This window comes from Dendropsophus ebraccatus, chromosome 1 (genome assembly GCF_027789765.1).
Source record: "Dendropsophus ebraccatus isolate aDenEbr1 chromosome 1, aDenEbr1.pat, whole genome shotgun sequence".
NCBI classification, from domain to species: Eukaryota; Metazoa; Chordata; class Amphibia; order Anura; family Hylidae; genus Dendropsophus; species Dendropsophus ebraccatus.
In genome coordinates this window covers 189,838,668-189,859,867 of record NC_091454.1, presented here as the reverse complement: position 1 = coordinate 189,859,867, position 21,200 = coordinate 189,838,668, and the positions used below count along the sequence as shown (strand labels likewise).

The following is a 21,200-nucleotide window of genomic DNA, read 5'->3' as shown; positions in this document are numbered from 1 at the left end:
CAAAGTGATTTTATGATGAATAGGTGAGGTAGATGGATTTGTTTCATGTTTGCAAACAATTTTTTTTACATGATTTCTGAGTTCCAGTGCGTGATTTTTGAATTCCAGTACGTGATTTCTGAATTCCAGTGCGTGATGTCTGTTCATTTTCATTAAATCTGATGGGTTGTTTCTTTATTTCTGAGTGATTTTATAATTAATTTAATAGGTGTGATAGATGGATTTGATTCATGTTTGCAAATTAAAAAAAAAGCATAATTTTGTGATTCCAGTGCGTGATTTTTTAATTCCACCTGTCTGTGATTTCTTAATTTCTATTGAATCTGATGGGTTGTTTCTTTCAGTGATTTTATGATAAATTGAATAGGGGTGATAGATGGGTTTGATTCAAGTTTGCAAATGTAATTGTAAAAAAAAAAACATGATTTCTTAATTCCAGTGCGTGATTTCTTGATTCCAGTGCGTGATTTCTTGATTCCAGTGCGTGATTTCTTGATTCCAGTGCGTGATTTTTGAATTCCAGTGCGTGATTTTTGAATTCCAGTGCGTGATTTCTTAATTTTTATTGAATGTGATGGGTTATTTTTTTTTTATTTCAGAGGTATTTTATGATTGAATAGGTAATTTGATTCATGTTTGCAAATGTTATTTTAAAAAATCCCCCATGATTTCTTGATTCTAGTGCATGATTTATGAAGTGCATGAGTTATTTTATTCTTTTTATGAACATGATGGTTTTTTTTTATTGTTATTATTTCAGAGTGTTTTTATGATAAATTAGGTGAGGTAGATGGATGTTTCATGTTTGCAAACATAATTTTTTTTTACATGATTTCTAAATTCCAGTGCGTGATTTCTGAATTCCAGTATGTGATTTCTGAATTCCAGTGCGTGATGTCTTTGTTCATTTTCATTAAATCTGATGGGTTGTTTCTTTATTTCTGAGTGATTTTATAATCAATTTAATAGGTGTGATAGATGGATTTGATTCATGCTTGCAAATAAAAATGCATAATTTTGTGATTCCAGTGCGTGATTTTTTAATTCCACCTGTCTGTGATTTCTGATGGGTTGTTTCAGAGTGATTTTATGATAAATTGATTAGGGGTGATGGATTTGATTCAAGTTTGCAAATGTAATGGTAAAAAAAAGACATGATTTCTTGATTCCAGTGCGTGATTTCTTGATTCCAGTGCGTGATTTCTTGATTCCAGTGCGTGATTTCTTGATTCCAGTGTGTGATTTCTTGCTTCTAGTGCGTGATTTCTTGATTCCACTGCGTGATTTCTTGATTCCAATGCATGATTTCTGAATTCTTGTGCGTGATTTTTGAATTCCTGTGTGTGATTTCTGAATTCTTGTGCGTGATGTCTTCATTTTTTTTGAATCTGATGGGTTTTTATTTTTTAGTGACTTTATGATAAATTTAATAGGTGTGGTAGATGGATTTGATTCATGTTTGCAAATAAAAAATACATAATTTCTTGATTCCACTGTATGATTTCTGAATTCCACAGATTTCTGAATTCCACGGTTTTCTGAATTCCAGTGCGTGATTTCTGAATTCCAGTGCGTGATTTCTGAATTCCAGTGCGTGATTTCTGAATTCCAGTGCGTGATGTCTGTATTCCAGTGTGATGTCTTCATTTTTATTGCATCTGATGGGTTTTTTTTTTTTTTTTTTTTTTTTTGTTTTTTTAGTGACTTTATGATAGATTTAATAGGTATGGTAGATGGATTTGTTTCATGTTTGCAATTGTAATTGTTAAAAAAAAAACAATTGGTGTAAAATGAATTCTTGATTCCAATGTGTGATTTCTGAATTTGTGTGATTTTCTTTATTTTTTGTTGAACATGATGGGTTATTTCTTTATTTCAGAGTGATTTTGTAACAAGTTGATTAGATGTGGTAGATGGATTTTATTCATGTTTGCAAATGTCATGGTTACAAAAAATTGCATAATTTTTTGATTCCAGTATGATTTCTTTATTATTTTTAATTGAATGTGATGGGTTATTTCTGTATTTCAAACTCATTTTATGATTAAAGGAGAAGTCCGGCCAAAATTAATTTTTGATAGGTTGTTACTTATGAAAAGTTATACAAAATTCTAATGTACATTAATTATGGGAAATGCACATATAGGGCTATTTCCCTTAATTTAGTAGATCAGGAAGTGTTAGAATTCTCTCAGATCCAGTGACGTCACGGCGAAAGGTGAAATTCCTATGGAGTGTCCAGCAGGGGGCGCTCTCTATGTAGAAGTCTATGGGACTTTATTGTTTCTATGGATTTCTATGTAGTGTAGTGTACAGTGTTTTATTGAATGAATACATCTATGGAATACTTTGGGGAGCAAATGTCCCTGCTCACCAAAGTATTGCATAAATGTATTCATTCAATACATTAGGATATCACAGTAAGCCCGCCGATCCGCAGCATATACACTAAACTACAGCTCCCATCATCTGCTAATAGTATGAGCAGGTGATGGGAGCTGTAGCTGGGTTATGGATATCACTTGCCGCTGATGCCACTGCTTATGCCGCCGTGCGCAGGGGGGAGCCGCTCAGTACACAGGAGCGCTCCCCCCTCCTCCTCCTTCCGGGAACCTTCCCCCTATAGCACTGCTGACTCCCTGCCTGGCCTCCGCTCTCATATACCGGCTCCCGATGCATCAGTGCAGACACTAGGAAGCATCGGGATCTGGTATATGAGAGCGGAGAGCGGCGGCCAGGCAGGGAGTCAGCAGTGGTATAGGGAGAAGGTATCCCGGAAGGAGGAAAGGGGAGCGCTCCTGTGTACTGAGCGGCTCCCCTCTGCGCCCGGCGGCATTAGCAGTGGCATCAGCGGCAAGTGATATCCATAACCCAGCTACAGCTCCCATCACCTGCTCATACTATAAGCAGATGATGGAAGCTGTAGTTCAGTGTATATGCTGCGGATCGGTGGGAATGCGGCGGATCGGCGGGCGTACTGTGATATCCTAATTTATTGAATGAATACATTTATGCATTACTTTGGGGAGCAGGGACACTTGCTCCCCAAAGTATTCCATAGATGTATTCATTCAATAAAGCACTGTACACTACACTACATAGAAATCCATAGAAACAATAAAGTCCCATAGACTTCTATATAGAGAGCACCCCCTGCTGGACACTCCATAGGAACTACACCTTTTGTCGTGACGTCACTGGATCTGAGAGAATTCTAACACTTCCTGATCTACTAAATTAAGGGAAATAGCCCTATATGTGCTTTTCCCATAATTAATGTACATAAAAAATTTGTATAACTCTTCATAAGTAACAACATATCAAAAATTAATTTTGGCCGAACTTCTCCTTTAAAAAGGTGTGGTAGATACATTTGCAAACATGAATCAAATCTAATTGTTAAAAAACCCCACAAGATTTCTTGATTCCAGTGCGTGATGTCTTTATTCCAGTGCGTGATGTCTTTATTCCAGTGCGTGATGTCTTGATTCCAGTGCGTGATGTCTTGATTCCAGTGCGTGATGTCTTGATTCCAGTGCGTGATGTCTTGATTCCAGTGCGTGATGTCTTGATTCCAGTGCCTGATGTCTTGATTCCAGTGCGTGATGTCTTGATTCCAGTGCGTTTTGTCTTAATTTTTATTGAATCTGATGGGTTGTTTATTTTTTAGTGACTTTATGGTAAATGTAATAGGTGTGTATGGATTTGTTTCATGATTGTAATTGTTATAAAAATTGGTGTAAAATGCATGAATTCTTGATTCCAATGCGTGATTTCGAAATTATTGTGATTTCTGAATTCCAGTGTGTTTGATTTTTTTAAAAAATTTTTGTTGAACATGATTTATGGTTATTTATTTCAGAGTGATTTTGTAACAAATTGAATAGGTGTGGTAGATGGTAATGGTTCAAAAATTACATAATTTCTTGATTCCAGTGTGATTGATTTTTTTTTATTTTTATTGAATGTGATAGGTTATTTCTGTATTTCAGAGTGATTTTATGATTAAATAGGTGGTGTAGATAGATGTGATTCATGTTTGCAAATGTAATTGTTAAAAAAGCATGATTTCTTGATTACAGTGCGTGATTTATGAATTCCTGTGCCTGATTTCTTTATCCATTTTTATTGAATCTGATGGGTTGTTTCTTTATTTCTGAGTGAGTTTATGATTAATTGAATTGGTGTGGTTGATTGATTTAATTCATGTTTGCAAATGTAAATTTTTTTTTTTTTTAATGCATGATTTATTGATTCCAGCTTTGCGTGATTACTGAATTCCAGTGCGTTATTTCTTTATTCATTTTTAATGAATGTGATGGGGTTTTTTTTTATTTCAGAGTGATTTTATGATAAATTGAATAGGTGCGGTATATGGATTTGATTCATGTATGCATGATTCCAGTGTGTGATTTCTGAATTCCAGCGTGTGATTTCTGAATTCCAGCGTGTGATTTCTGGATTCCAGCGTGTGATTTCTGGATTCCAGCGTGTGATTTCTGGATTCCAGCGTGTGATTTCTGGATTCCAGTGTGTGTGATTTCTGGATTCCAGTGTGTGATTTCTTTATCCATTTTTATTGAATCTGATGGGTTGTTTCTTTATTTCTGAGTGTATTTATGATAAATTGAATTGGTGTGGTTGGTTTTAATTCATGTTTGCAAATGTAATTGTTAAATACATGATTTCTTGATTCCAATATGTGATTTCTGGATTCCAGTGCATGATTTCTTAATTTTTAATTTAATTTGATGGATTATTTCTTTATTTCAAAGTGTTTTTATGATAAAAATGAGTAGTAGATTTAGTAGTTTGGTAGATTGATTTGAATCATGTTTGCAAATAATAAAAAAAAGCATGATTTCTTGATTCCAGTGCGTGATTTATGAATTCTAGTGTGTGATTTATGAATTTCAGTGCATGTTTTTTTTTTGTTTTTTTATTTCAGAGTGGTTTTATGATAAATTGAATAGGTGTGGTAGATGGATTCAAATGTAAATAAATAAAATACATGATTTCTGGATTCCAGTGTGTAATTTCTTTATTAATTTTATTGAATACGATAGGTTATTTCTTTGTTTTAGTGATTTCTTTTTTTATAAATTCAATAGGTATTGTAGATGGATTTGATTAATATTTGCAGATGTAATTTTTTTTAAAGCATGATTTCTGAATTACAGTGCGTAATTAATTTTTATTGAATGGGAGGGGTTATTTCTTTATTTCAAAGTGATTTTATGATAAATAGGTGTGGTAAATTGATTTGATTCATGTTTGCAAATATAAATGCATAATTTCGGAATTTCAGTGCGTGATTTTTTTGAATTCCAGGGCGTGATTTTTTGAATTCCAGGGCGTGATTTTTTTGAATTCCAGTGCGTGATTTCTGACTTCCAGTGCGTGATTTCTGACTTCCAGCGCGTGATTTCTGACTTCCAGCGCGTGATTTCTGACTTCCAGCGCGTGATTTCTGACTTCCAGCGCGTGATTTCTTAATTCCAGTGCGTGATGTAATTATTTTTTTTTTTTTTGACTGATAAATTTTGTAGGTGTGGTAGATGAATTTAATTCATGTTTGCAATTGTAATTGTTAAAAAAAATTTGGTAAAAAAATTACATAATTTCTTGATTCCAATGCGTGATTTCTGAATTCCACTGTTTTTTTTTGTTGAACATGATTGAATGTTGAATGTGATGGGTTATTTCTATATTTCACTAATTTTATGATTAAATAGGTGTGGTAGATTTGATTCATGTTTGCAATTGTAACTGTTAAAAAAAAGGGATTTTCTGAATTCCAGTGCGTCATTTCTGAATTCCAGTGCGTGATTTCTGAATTCCAGTGTGTGATTTCTTTATCCATTTTTATTGAATCTGATGGGTTGTTTATTTATGAGTGATTTTATGATAAATTGAGTTGGTGTGGTAGATTGACTGATTTAATTCATGTTTGCAAATGTAAATTAAAAAAATGCATGATTTGTTGAGTCCAGTGTGTGATTTCTGGATTTCAGTGCGTGATTTCTGAATTCCACTGCGTCATTTCTTTATTCCTTTTTAATGAATGTGATGGTTTATTTCTTTATTTTAGAGTGATTTTATGATCCATTGAATGTGTGGTATATGGATTTGATTCATTTGCAAATGTAAATTTTAAAAACTAGTGTGTGATTTCTGAATTCCAGTGTGTGATATCTGGATTTCAGTGCGTGATTTCTGAATTCCGCTGCGTTATTTCTTTATTCCTTTTTAATGAATGTGATGGTTTATTTCTTTATTTTAGAGTAATTTTATGATCAATTGAATGTGTGGTATATGGATTTGATTCATTTGCAAATGTAAATTTAAAAAAAAACCAGTGTGATTTCTGAATTCCAGTGTGTGATTTCTGGATTTCAGTGCGTGATTTCTGAATTCCACTGCGTTATTTCTTTATTCCTTTTTAATGAATGTGATGGTTTATTTCTTTATTTTAGAGTAATTTTATGATAAATTGAATGTGTGGTATATGGATTTGATTCATTTGCAAATGTAAATTTTAAAAAAACCAGTGTGATTTCTGAATTCCAGTGTGTGATTTCTGAATTCCAGTGTGTGATTTCTGAATTCCAGTGTGTGATTTCTGAATTCCAGTGTGTTATTTATTTTCTTATTATTGAATCTAATGGGATATTTATTTCAGTCATTTTATGATAAATTGTAAAGGTGTTGTGTATCGATTTCTTAATTACACTGTGTGATTTCTGAATTCCAGTGTGTGATTTCTGAATTCCAGTGTGTGATTTCGGAATTCCAGTGTGTGATTTCGGAATTCCAGTGTGTGATTTCGGAATTCCAGTGCGTGATTTTTTTTTTTTAATTCCAGTGCGTGATTATTTTTTTTTTTAATTCCAGTGTGTGATTCATTTATTTATTTTCTTATTATTGAATATAAAGGGATATTTATTTCAGAGTGATTTTATGATAAATTGGAAAGGTGTTTTATATGGATTTCTTAATTACACTGTGATTTTTGAATTCCAGTGCGTGATTTCTTGATTTCAATGTGTGATTTCTTGATTCCAGTGCGTGATTTCTTAATCACGTTTTTATTGAATATAATGTTTTATTGCATATATACATAATTGAATATTGTATTTTGTTTATGAGGAAATCGCCAGGAGCCCTATATAGCCCTAAATACTGCGACAATACTGCATTGTCTATTTAAAGTGTAGCTTATGCACATTAGAAATAAACTAAAAACTTTAAACATCCTAAATATCTAATAGCCAAACTGAGATGTCATGTGATCAGACTGTATACAGAGCCTAGTTATATACAACATTGTCAGTGTTATATACAGCCTGGTTATATGCAACATTGGCAGTGTTATATACAGCCTGGTTATATACAACATTAACAGTGTTATACTGAGCCTGGTTATATACAACATTGGCAGTGTTATATACAGCCTGGTTATATACAACATTGGCAGTGTTATATACAGCCTGGTTATGTATAACATTGGTGGTGTTATGCTGAGCCTGGTTATATACAACATTGACAGTGTTAGTCGGGGTCCTGTATAGTTCTGGGGTCCTGTATACCTGTAGTGTAAAGTTTGTGTAGCCCCCCACCCCTTCCCTGCTGGCTGCAGACCATAAGTGTGTGTGTGCAGAAAACCTGCAGCTTATAATAAGTGCATACACAATCCTGCATCATCATAATCTGGCCCTCTTAGGCACTGCCTTTCATCCTTGGTGAAGGCAACACAGAAGAGGTTTCTAATACTGTATACACTCCCCCTGCCCCCTTTGCAGGTACTCCTATACTGTATACACTCCCTCTCTGCAGGTAGCCCCCATACTGTGTACACTTTCTCCCTGCAGGTAGCCCCCATACTGTGTACACTCCCTCCCTGCAGGTAGCCCCCATACTCTTTACACCCCCCTTGCTCTTCCAGGTAGTCCCTATACTGTATACAGCACACCCCTGCAGGTAGCCCCCAAACTGTATACACCCCCTATCCCTGCAGGTAGCCCCCCTACTCTATACACTCCCCCCACTTGCAGGTAGCCCCCTTACTCTATACACCCCACCTGCAGGTAGTCCCTATACTGCTGCAAGTTTGTGAGCAGCCCCCCCATCACCTGGTCCCCACTCCGGCTTGCTTCAGGGATTCCCGGCAAGTCCCGCTCTGCCAATCAGTGCGCTGCCCCGCCGCAGCGCACTGATTAGCTCAGCGGGACGTGAAGACACCGAGAGCCCCGAAGCAAGCTGGAGCGGGATCCCGCCTCTCCCACTGACTGGCTGAGCGGACTTGAAACGTCACGTCTCAAGCCCCTGCAAAGACCAGGAAGCGGCCGGGCAGCGCGAAGCGACACGATCCGGGACCTGGAACCGGGAAGGTAAGGGGACATCGTTGCCCTCATTCACCTCCTCCTCGGTCATAGCCGGAAAAAAAAAACAGCCCAGAGTACCATTTTGAATGTAATTACAGAATTCTGGATTCCAGTGCATTATTTCTTGATGAAATTTCAAAACTCGAATGGGTTATTTGTTTCAGTGACTTTCTGATAGGTGTGGTAGATGTATTAGATTATTCATGCTCTCTAATATAATTATAGAATTCTGGATTCCAGTGTGTATAGAAATCTTGATTACAGTGCGTGTTTTCTGGATTACAGTGCATGTTTACTGGGTTTCAGTGTGTTATTTCTTGATGCAATTTCAAGACTCTTTGGTTATTTATTTTAGTGACTTTGTGATAAATGTGTGGTAGATGGATTTGATTCATGGTTTTGAAATGTTAGTTTAGAATTCTGGATTCCAGTGCGTGATTTCTGAATTCTGAATTTTTTGGGGCTTATTTAACACACATTACAAGTTATATAACTTTGTAATGTGGTTAAATACCCGGTCTGGGCCACCTTCCCCCACTTTCCGACCCCCGACCAGCCCCCCCCCCCCTCCCCCCACCCCGGAAGTTAAAGAATGTATACATTACCTATTCAGTCGTCACGGTCCTCTTCTCCCGGGCGGCATCTAGTGACGACAACGTCAGAGCCGGGGGGCAGTCCGGGTCTTCTTCCTCCTCGCCGTCTTCATTGAAAGTGAATAGGAGAGAAAAGGCTGCTGGTGCACATGCGCACCAGCAGCCTTTTCCTTGGCTGGAGCGCATCACATGGCTTCCAGCTTGCTCAGCCCTGATTGGCTTTCATTTGGATATGATTATTTATGTTTTCAAGATTCTAGTGAATTATTTTCAAGACTCTTATGTATTATTTCTTTGTCAGTGACTTTTTGATAAGTGTCGTAGATTAAGTTTGCAAATGTAATTAGCGTGATTTTTATTCCATTCTGTGATTTCTGAATTCCAATATGTGATTTCTGAATTACAGTGCATGATTTCTATATTACAGTGCGTAATTTCTTAATTTTTATTGAATGGTTATTTCTTGATTTCAGAGTGTTACTTTCTGATTGAATAGGTGAAGTAGATAGATTTGATTTGTGTTTTCAAATATAATTTAGAATTCTGGATTCCAGTGCACGATGAAATTTCAAGACACTGATGGGTTATTTCTTTATATCAGAGTGACTTTTCTGTTAAATTGAATAGGTGTGGTAAAGGGATTTGATTAACTTTTGCAAATTAATCAAACAGAATATAATAGGGTCACACATAAAGGAGAATGATCAAATATAATATCACAGATATCATGTTGAAGCACTCTAGATAATAAAGGCATCTCGACAAGGATGTGGGTATGTTAATGGTGCAAGTATTCTCTTCCATCAGGATGAAGATATCTCCACGTATCCGTCAGGTGAGTGGAATCAACAAAGTCCCCATAGGCAGTGGCATTGCCTGACAGGTTTCCCCTTTCCTATACCACCTTTGCGCCTGTCCTCTTAAGAGGAAAGCACTGAATTAAAGTCTCCTGCCATCAATTTGAGGGAACTAGGACTTGTCATTACCCGAGAAAAATGATCTGTTAGACTTATTAGGGCCATATACATTATGTACCTCTATCTGATCAGACATAGTAGTGATTGTTATAGAGTAGTGTCTTCCCAGGAAATCTGGGTATACATGAGACATTTCACCGGAAAAATGCTTACTGACCAAAGTTAATTCGGCCCATAATCATTTCGTGTAATAGATGGCAACGATTAGCAAACATGCATGATGTCGACAGATTGTTGTCTTTCAACAGGCTAAAACCCCAACGATCAGCCTGACAACAATCTGCTGTCATCACCTCATTCAAAAGGAGCGGTGGCAGTAGACCGCCACTGTCTCTTATGGGCAGCCCTGACAATCGTCCGGGCAGCTCCCTGTGGCCATTTCTGGCTCTTACCTGCTCCTTCTTGCTTGCTGTTGGCACGTGTAATAGCACTGGCAGCTGGAATGATGAGGAAGCGAGCGCTGAACTGATGCCTCCTTCTGTACTTAAGAAGCAATCTCCCAGCCTCCCCCCCTGACTTCTTATCTGTGCATTATCAGGCAAACACGTCTTCATTACAGAGAAGCCAGTGAAGACGGGCTCTGCTCTCTCCATTGTAAGCCTATGAAGGGGGGAGGGGCCGAGGGAGATGAGGGAGCAGGAAGAGGTGACATGAAGGTCAGCTGTTTGTAGACTCTCTGGGCACCTAAAATGCAGGATTCAGGGGTCAGAAAGGTCAGTGCTTATCTATGAACTTAATGAGAGAAGATTGCAGGGTGTTGTGCTCTGCAGGACTGCTCTGTGCTCAGTCACTCCTAACAGCCTCTCCCCTCTCCATAGCCACATAATGGACAGAGAAATCCTGCTTCTTCTGCAGTGAGGGGGGGGGGGGGGGGGGCTGGGAGATTGCTTTTTCAGTCCAGAAGGAAACTTTTGGTTTTTAAAACCTATTATAGAGTTTCTTAAAATCGCTTGAACTGTTGATATTGTTTTTAAAAAAATGGCCCTGAAATGACAGTTACGCTTTAAGTACCCCCTCTTTTTGGTCCAGGGCTGCTGAACCAAATACTTTCCCCATCAGTAACTTCCTCATTCTGACGAAATAACTTGTCACCAAATGTGTCTCAGGCGGGATGGCCACATCAGGATGGAGTTTTTTCAGATGCTTTAAAACCATCATCCAGTTTTTGGGGAGACCACAAGCCTTTTTACATTCCGGGAGACTTTTCGCATGGGTCGATAGAACAAGCTGTGGGAGATGGATTTGATGGTTCAGGTTTGCAAATGTGATTTAAGAATTCTTGATTCATTTTAATGGCTTTGATGGGATTGCGACTTTATGATTTAATCGTTTTAGTGGATGGATTGAATGATTCATGTTTTTGAATGTGATCTAATTCCTGATTCCAGTGTGTGATTTCTTTATTCCAGTGCGTAACTTTTGATTCATTTTGATAACTATGTTGAGTTTTTTCCTGATTCCAGGTTGTCATTTTCTGATTTATTAAATCGGTCAGGGGGATGGATTTGATTCATGTTTTCATGTTTGCGGATGTGAGTGAATTATTCTTGATTACAGTGCATGATTTCAGCCATACTGTACGTCTATAGATGTCCCGTGGAGCAGGAGCGTGTATAAACGTTCCTGACATTAGGGGTTTTAAAGTGTGCAGGGCTTATTCAGTGTGATCCCTCCCGCATACGTTAGTGTCCCAGGAGCCGGAGATAATGACAGGCAGCCATGATCACACAGCCTTATGGTGCGTTTACACAGAGATTTATCTGACAGATTTCTGAAGCCAAAGCCAGGAACAGACTATAAACAGGGGGCAGGTCATAAAGGAAAGACTGAGATTCTCTGCTCTTTTCAAGTCCATTCCTGACTTTGGCTTCCAAAATTGGTCAGATAAATCTGCCTGTGTAAACGTACCATAATGCTGCGTTTACACGAAGCGATAATTCACCCAATCGATCGTTTAACGATTTTGGAGCAACGATTTGGTTTTTATAATCAGCGTTTAGACGAATAAATTGTTAGAAAAATCTTAAGATACATCAGAAAAATCGTTAATGCAATTGTTTTTTAGATCGCTTAAGCCCATCTTTTACATAGGGTGAATCTTTAAAAAACTGTTTACACGAAGCGATCTGCGAATTTTTTGCGAACGATGATTTGAGAACATGTTGAAAGATCAAAATAAACTATTTTTCGCTCGTCACTTGATTGTTTGCTGTGTTTACACGGAACGATTATCGCTCAAATGCGATCGTTATTGCGAAAATTCGAACGATAATCCGTGTAAATGCATATATATATGTGTGTGTGTGTGTGTGTGTGTGTGTATATATATAATATATATATATATATATATATATATATATATATATATATATATATTTTTTTTTGTGTGTGGATTCACTTCAAGAGACTTTTAGGCAAAAAGGTGTGTTTGTGATGTGCCATAAGTGATGGTGAGGAGGGCTGCGTCTTCCTGATAACCTTGTGTTCACCAGCTGATAGTGTCCACATGGTCTCTGCAAGGTTCAGGAGGTGGAGTGCTGAGACTCAACTAACACATATAGAAGAAAGCATGGCTGTGTATGTATTATCAATGAGATAAAGCTGTCGCCTTCTCTGAAGAGACAGCACCACTCTTGTCCATTGATTCTTTTATTACAGCTCAGAGCAATTTGCTTGAATGATCTGTAATACTAGACATATGCCATATACAGGAATATTGCTGGCCCTGTGTGGAGAAGACCCTTTTCTACCCTTATTCAGCACCTATTGAAAACTTTAATTGGACCTTTGTATACCAATGGCTGCATTTTACGCAAGGTCAGATATTACGTTGCTGGTTTTGGCCATGTACTTGTCATCAATGTTGACCAATATATCCATGTTACATACAATCCTCACTGCACTTTGGTATCTAAATTTGAGTTAGATACGATACCAAGCTTAGTATCAGAATTCTCAATACCAAAACAAGTATAAAAAACCCCCACAGAAGTACAAAGTTCATCCATTTTCACAACAATCAGTGTCACATCGCCAATGTTTTGATTTTGAATTTTTACGTAAAACTATTTTTTTTCTTTCCCTTTCCCAATCCTTTGTACATTTTTAGGTTCTTGTGGGGCGAGGTATTTATCCTCACCCAGTGGAGCATTAGATGCTGAGTCAGCCAGTGTAATCATTCTTATATTACAGCCCCCAGACTTTTTTATGTTGTTCACAATGTAATAAAACTGACCTGTTATCTGTGTTCTTCAGGTTATAATGAGACCAATTTATGTGCCATATTTTCCGGTGTATAAGATGACCCCCAACTTTTCCAGTTAAAATATAGGGTTTGGAACATACTCACTGTATAAGACTACCCCTCTTCCTACACACACCAAATAAAATTTAATAAAAAACATCAGATAGCAGCGAGATCTGAAAGGCAGAGAAGGAGGTACAGTAATACCGGTAGGATACAAGGGCAGGCCAGACAGATGAAAGAGGTGCTTTTTTTCTGGGCACAGCACCACTCTACTGTATCTTTTTTACATATCCCGGAAGATACAGCTTGCTCTGCCATTCATACAGGCTGCATACGGCAAGGAAGTGGCCGTCTTCTAGCCCCCACCCACCCACCCCATATGCGACGAACACAGATTCTCCAGTCCAAAGTTTCTCAACACCCCCACCCTATAAGACAACACCTGGCGTATAAAACGACCCCTGACTTTTGAGAAGATGTTTCCTGGGTTAAAAAGTAGTCTTATATGCAGGAAAATACTGAATATTTTGTTTTGCTCCTTTAAAAAAAAAAAATGCCTAAAATTGCCCTATGCCACTCTTTTTTATTTTTCGGCCTGTATTGCTATATGAGGGATTGTTTTTTGCAGTCTTCATTTTTTAGATATGTAGTCTTTATTGGTACCACGTTTGTATGTGTGTGACTTTTTGATCAGTTTTTTTATTTTTTTTTTCTGAGATGTGATGTGACCAAAAATCTGCGCATTTGGTCTTTGACCGGTTTCTTGCACTTCAACTGTTTACAGTGCAATATTGGGAATGTTATAATTTAATGGTTTAAGCAACTATGCATATTTTTATTTAATGATTGGGAAAGGGGGAGGAGGCTATTAAAGGGAAACAATCAGCAGGCTAGAAGCGTTGAACCCGCTGATATGTCCCTACAGTGTACAGTGCGCTAAGGATGAAGGTAGGTTTATAACCTTTATGTTCTGCACTGTTTTCGTGTTATTAGGAGTTTAATCGTAGGCAGGACTACCATACCCAGTGCACCAATCCACCCTGGCCAGCCCACCTTTTCTAATGTATACCAGCAGGGCGGGCCAGATTAGTGCCCTGGGGGCAGTAGTCACCTGATTAGCATAAAGATTAAACTCCTAATAACACGGAAATGGCGCAGAGGATTAAGGTAAGAAACTTACCTTCATCCTCAGCACCCCATACGCTATAGGGACAATGCTGCAGAAAATGTTAGTGATATATAAATGATAGCGTTTTATGACTTTAACGTTTGTTTGTTTCCTCTGTGCTTAGGTGTCCCTTTCCCCAAAAACTTCATGTCTGTGGCAAAGACCATATTGAAGCGGCTGTTCCGTGTGTACGCCCACATCTACCACCAGCACTTTGACTCTGTTATGCAGCTACAGGAAGAAGCACATCTCAACACGTCATTTAAACATTTCATTTTCTTTGTACAGGTGAGAGCACTGACACTGTTACTGGTTCCTCACCATTTCTCAACTGCAGGTACAGAGCACTTGTAAACACAGAAAAGTGCTGGAAATCAGACCTACGCCAATCTGATGTGGTTGGTCTAAACCTAAAGATAGGCCATTGAATCTGTAAGGCTGAGTAAAAGCCTTGTTACTGTACATGGAGTTACTATCTACCAAATCAGGCCAATATGTCATTGTGTAGTAGAGCCAGTGATTAGCAGATGAGCAAGCAAATGTTCACTGGTCGGCTAATCGCTGTCTTTCAACATGTTAGAAAATAAAAATCGCCCACTGGCCCCACATGGATAATAAAGTATGTGCAGCTAATTACAGGTAAGGGCTGCACGCACATCGCTAGCCCTGCACGCACATCGCTAGCCCTGGCCGCATGATAGTTTAGTCATCAAATAAGCTTGGTAACCATTCTAGCACATTGAGATTGGTGCAGGCTTACAGTGTGCACTCTGTAATATGGCCTTAACCTCCTTTAGATGTTGCCATATTACCAGACATTTTTTATCTGGCATGGATTAGTGTTAAATTGGATGAATTGGGGTATATTCGCATGCACAAGATCTGCTGCAGATGTCAGTGTAACTAAAGGGTTGAACACCACATGAAATGTGCAGCAGATGCTTTGTGTGAATGTACCCTTAAAGGACAAGTGCCATGAAAAACTTTTTCCCAGTAATTGAAGCACATTACAAAGTTATATAACTCTGTAATGTGCTTCAATCACCTATCTGCCTCCCTTCCCTGTCTTTTCCCCCCTCCACCCCCCACCAGGAAGTGTCCTAACTCACACAGACCTGATTACTGTCCTCACCATCACCAGGCAGCTCCTTCTTGTGAGTCATCAGCAGGAGGGCTGCTCCAGGTCCTGTTACACCAGCCTCCCCCTCCCCCTCCTTGTCAGGTGACTCTGCTTGCTCAGCTTATCTTCTCTAGTGACATGACTCCTTCACTGAGTCCACCGCAGCAGGAGAGAGGGTATGAGGGGTGGGGGGAGCTGCCTATGTGCCGGAGTCAGTCTGAGGGAAGATAAGCAAGTGAGATGTGACAAGTGATGGCTTGCAGTTGTTCAGCCAATGGGAGCTGAGCAAGCCTGTCACCTGACAAGGCAGGGGAGGGGGAGGCTAGTGTAACAGGAGAAGGAGCTGAGAGAAGAGCTTGGTGACTGTGACAACAGTAATCAGGTCTGTGTGAGTCAGGACACTTCCTGGTGGGGGGTGGAGGGGGGAAAAGACAGGGAAGGGAGGCAGATAGGTGATTGAAGCATATTACAGAGTTATATAACTTTGTAATGTGCTTCAATTACTGGGAAAAAGTTTTTCATGGCACTTGTCCTTTAAAGTGACTGTACCACCAGGCCCAGACAGAAGCACTCTAGGCGCGCCGACCCACCCTTAGTGGGAGGAAAACGTAGCCCCTCTATGATAGGGTTTCATTGATCCTAAGGCCAGGTTCACACTGAGCAAAACTAGCGGAATGCCGTTAGCCTCCCTCTCTTAATGTGAGTCTATGGGAGGCCCACGCTGCTGTTCTCATAGCGTCTCTCCACGCTGAAGAATGAACATGTTCATTCTTCAGCGCGGACAGAGCAGGAGCGCGCACCTCCCATAGACTCCGCCGTGGAATTCCGCTAGTTTTGCTCAGTGTGGACCCAGCCTAATGGAATCATGTCATGGAGGGGCCGGGGTTTCTTCCCACTAAGAGTGTGTCGGCCCGCCTCCAGTGCTTTTGCCTGGGCCTGGTGGTACAGTCACTTTAAAGGGGTAGTGCGCTGTTCAAAATTTATTCACTAAATAACACACATTACAAAGTTAATGGCCCCCTTCCCCGTGTTCCCCCCACCCCGGAAGTGTGATGCCGTATGCTCACTGAATCACTGTCAACCCCAGCCGCCATCTTGGGTCCAACACGTCATCTTCAGGAGGCCGGCCGGACCACTCCGACCCCCTCCAGTGCATCATCTGCTGCTCAGCCATGATTGGCTGAGCATAGTTATCCAGCTAGCCATTGTTGAATTAGTGGATTGTTACTGGATGTTATTTGCCTGTTGAGCTTCTGCTTCTTGTATTTCTGCAGGAATTTAACCTGATTGACCGCCGAGAGCTGGCTCCCCTTCAAGAACTGATCGAGAAACTGGGATCCAAAGACAGATAAGCGGAGAGGAGGGGGAGCTCTTCCTGTGAGATCTGGTCTCCTCTCACAGCACATACCACCTGCAAGCCTTTGTCATATAACCATTAGCTACCTGAAGGAAACCCATTACCACTGAATTACCAGAGGAGGTCGCCACTGGAAGCCGTCTTTTACATAGAGATTGCCTTGCGTTATTTTTGTATGAACTTTTATAGAGATGCTATAAAGGAACACTCCACTAGATGTGCATTTAGACGCTTCCGTCTTTTTCACATCTGCTGGTTTTCTGCTGGGGGGGGGCGATAAAAATCTTAATTTTCACTTTATTATTAATTTTTAGTCTGCTGCAAGTCAGCCGATGGACGTGGCCTTTCCATACCACTGTATACACCTTTGCATTACTATTCTCCTCTTGCTCTATGTACAGTCCATATCCTTTTGAAGGCTTCACGTTCAGCAAGCTTTTATTTTTTTATGATTTTTTTTCCCTTCCTGATCTGATAGGTGACTGCATCCTGTTCTGCAATAAAATGGGGAGGAACAGGTAAAGCAGACATGGGCACTAGAGGCCTGGGGGTTATATAGAACCCTGGGGGGACCACTCTTTTTGCTCTGCCACTTCAGTCTTTTTATTTTACTTACATTTTTATAAGCTTTAGATGTGATGAACCGACATTGTATTGAATACAAGTCTAATATTCAGAATTTTGGAACAAGTTTGTTTTCTTGCAATGAATTATCTATTTTTTTAAATTTGCTATGGTAAAGATGAGAGCGCCGGTTCTCTGGGGGTTATTTGTGTTCATTTTTATTAAGTGAAAAATAAAAGTACGAGCAATGCAATGACACAGTATAAAGTGACATTTTTATTAGGTGGAGTGTCATGACTACCAGGACAGACTGCAGGTCAGGCTTCACCTCTGATCAGATTGTGCATTAAAAGGTGTTATCCAGGATTAGAAAAAGAAATCGTTATATTTTTCCAAAAACTGCGCCACCCCTGTCCTCAGGTTGTGTGTGGTATTACACTTATTCCATTATCTAATGGAACTGAGCTGCAATCTCAGACAATGAGCTGTGTGGTGCTGTTTATAATAGAAAGTAGCTATGTTTTTTTTTAACCCTGGATACCCCTTTTAAAGTGACTCTGTACCCACAATCTGATCCTTTCAAACCACTTGTACCGTCAGATAGCTGCTTTTAATCCAAGATCTGTCTTGGGGTCCATTTGGCAGCTGAGGCAGTTATTGTACTAAAAAACTACTTTTAAACATGCAGCCCTGTGTTAAATTGGCTTGGCCTAGAGTGTGTGTGCCAAAGCCTTGCACTGCCTCTCCCACCCTACTCATCATTAGGAATGCCTTGGGCAGTTTTTTTCCTATTCATCACTTGTGTGAACACTGCACATGGGCCTTAACGATCCAGCACATGTGCAGTGTTCAGCCAGGCGATGAATAGAAAAAATCCTTCCCAGGGGCATTCCTAATAATCAGGAGGGTGGGGAGTAGGGACGGAGGGGCGGTGCAAGGTTAGGGCACATGCAGTCTAGGCCACGCCAATTTGACACAGGGCTGCAAGTTGTTTTTTAGGACAATAACTGCATCACCTGCCGAACGGACCCTGGGACAGAGCTTGGATTAAAAGCAGCTAACCGAAGGTACAAGTGTTTTTTTTTTTTGTTTTTTTGGGGTTTTTTTTTGGGGGGGGGGGCAGATTGTGGGTACAGAGTCTCTTTAACTTTTCAAGTGATGTGTATGTCAGAATTGGTATGTACTAGAGATGAGTGTGACTCAAGAGGTTGATTCTTTGACATTTGAATTCCAGTGGCTGCTAAATTTGGATGCAGCTCCAGGAAGTCCAGGAAAACATGGCTGTATCCATGCCTATCGCTGTATCCATGTATTCCCGGATTCCCTAGAGCTGCATCCAACTTTGTCAGACACTGGTAATTAAATGAGGACCAATTTGAGCATGCTTGAGTTTGTCTCATGAAATATCTTAAAGGGGAAATTACAGTGTTTTCTGCCGCCTTCACTGTTAGTTCGCTATGCATGGTTCTCATCTGAGTGAAGCTGCCCTTTCTGTTAGTGATCATTTGGGGGCCTCAGCACCCAGACACTCACCGGTCAAAGCTTCTAACATGTCAGAAGTGAGGGTTGCCATTTATTTGTTGTATTGGGGAGCACTATACTATCCCCCAGGACCTTACTTAAAGTTTGCATGTGGCTAGTAAATCCTGGCTGCTTTCTTCTGACAACAGTGCCACCTTTGTTGATAGGCTGTGTCTGGTATTGCATTCACATGAATTTAGGCTGCACTGCAACAGTAGACAAGCCTGTGGATGAGAGAGGTCCTGTTTTTGGATGGAGCCATGTTTTTTTCTGATAATAGTGATCAGGGAGTGCCCAGAAGAACTGCCTCACTTCTGCCTGGCCATAGAAGAGAAGTGATCTCCTGTAATACCATTTCAGTATAACAATATGGAGCATAAGTATTAATCCCAGATCAACAACCACCCAATAAATTACAGATTAGGATTAGCAGCATCATGATTACAGGATCAACATTCATTTAATATGTAAAATCCCCGTCAACACTGTTACCTGGTTTGGCTTAATTTTACCTGCTTGTCCTGGTTCCATGAGTGTAATAATTGACTTTTATGCCTTACAAATGGCCCATTGTTCATTCTGATATCATCTGAGTAAAACGCAATGCTTTCCTGACTAGTTCCAGTGTGATGTCTGAGAGCAGGGAGGCCATGCTCTTCTTCAGGTGTGTTCTGTATTCTTTCCTTATACATTTAGAACGCCTTTAGGGTATGTTCACATGGGATGGAAATGCTGCAGCTCTGTGGCCATGTTGACTATCCTGTTGGAACTCCTCAAGAATCTGCAGCATGACAGTCCGGTATGAATATACTCTTACGTCCATACTTACAGATTTGTTGTGGATTCGGACTTTCCTATTGATGAAGTCAGCATTAAATCCATAGCTAATCTACAACAGATCGTCCGCTGACCCGCACTAGTGTACATGCCCTTTAAATTGTCATGTCTGTACAAGTTGATCTATTAACTGCATGGAACAAGTGCATTTAAAGAATTGTATGAGATTAAGGAATGCTTCCCTCCCTGTGCCTCTTTTTTTACCTAGACTGTCTAGTACTGTAGTATATCCCCTTCACATGTATGGGGCTGAACTTATATGGAACATTTAGGCCTTACTGGTTCGGCCACAAGGCAACCTACTGCTACATGTGGTTCTGGCCTAAATATAATTGTTTCAACAAAACCAATGCAGATGAATTGAGCAGTGGCCTGTACTAATTGGCCAGATGCTAGTGTTTAGTATTATAGTGTGTGTGCACTTTCTGCATTCATGCTGCTTTACTTGCATGAGACACATATGGTGCCAGCAGGGGCGGGCTGGGCCGGGGGGCAGGGGGGCATATGCCCCCTGGGCCGGTCTTCCCCCAGTTGTCAGGGCCGCATGGCGGCTGACAGCTGGCTGGAGTCCTCAGTGCCTCCCCTGCTTACAGCCCCGCCCTCTTCAGTCATATTTACCTGTGGCTGTGGTGGATCCGGACTGTGATGGAAGCGGCCGCCGAAGCCCCGCCCCCATGCCGGTAAGCCCCGCCCCCTGTATGGCCACTATGCTTTCTATAAGCCTAAGAGGCTTATGGTAAAAAGCAAACTGCTGTAGGCAGTATCTTCCTCCGGCCACCAGAGGCCGCTCTCTCCTCCCAGCTGGTTCTTCTGCAACTGGGCTAGAAGAGCCTGAAGACAGAGAAGATGGTGTCTGCAGGAAGCCAGGTACCTACACAGGAGGACATCTACATAGCAGGCCATAGGGCAGGGGGAGGGGACCAAGGCTCTCCAGCTGCTGCAAAACTACAACTCCCATCATAGCTGGAGAGCGATAGGCTGTCCATGGATGATGGGAGTTGTAGTTTTGCAACAGCTGAAGAGCCAAGGTTCCCCCTCCCTGACATAGAGGATACATATACACAGGAGACCTACACAGGAGGATACATATATACAGGAGACCTACACAGGAGGATACATATATACAGGAGACCTACACAGGAGGATACATATATACAGGAGGAGACATACAGAGGAGTATATAGAGCATACATGTATACAGGAGGAAGCATATATACAGGGGTACATAGAGGATACATATATACAGGAGGAGGCATATATACAGGGGTACATAGAGGATACATATATACAAGAGGAGACATACTGAGGAGTATATAGAGGATACATATATACAGGAGGAGACATACAGAGGGGTACATAGAGGATACATATATACAGGAGGAGACATATATACAGGGGTACATAGAGGATACATATATACAGGAGGATACAT

The 21,200-nt window shown here is 40.2% G+C and overlaps 1 protein-coding gene across 1 annotated transcript in view; it reads left to right on the top strand.

Annotated features, from left to right (window-relative positions):
• MOB1A (MOB kinase activator 1A) overlaps nt 1–17,666 on the top strand; it is a 49,367-nt gene extending 31,701 nt beyond the window's left edge. The window contains exons 5-6 of the mRNA XM_069942606.1: nt 14,494–14,657; nt 16,764–17,666. Of these exons, the coding sequence (XP_069798707.1) occupies nt 14,494–14,657; nt 16,764–16,841 (242 nt within the window). The 3' untranslated portion in view covers nt 16,842–17,666. The remainder of the gene's footprint in view (nt 1–14,493; nt 14,658–16,763) is intronic.
• The last annotated feature ends 3,534 nt before the right edge of the window (nt 17,667–21,200 follow it).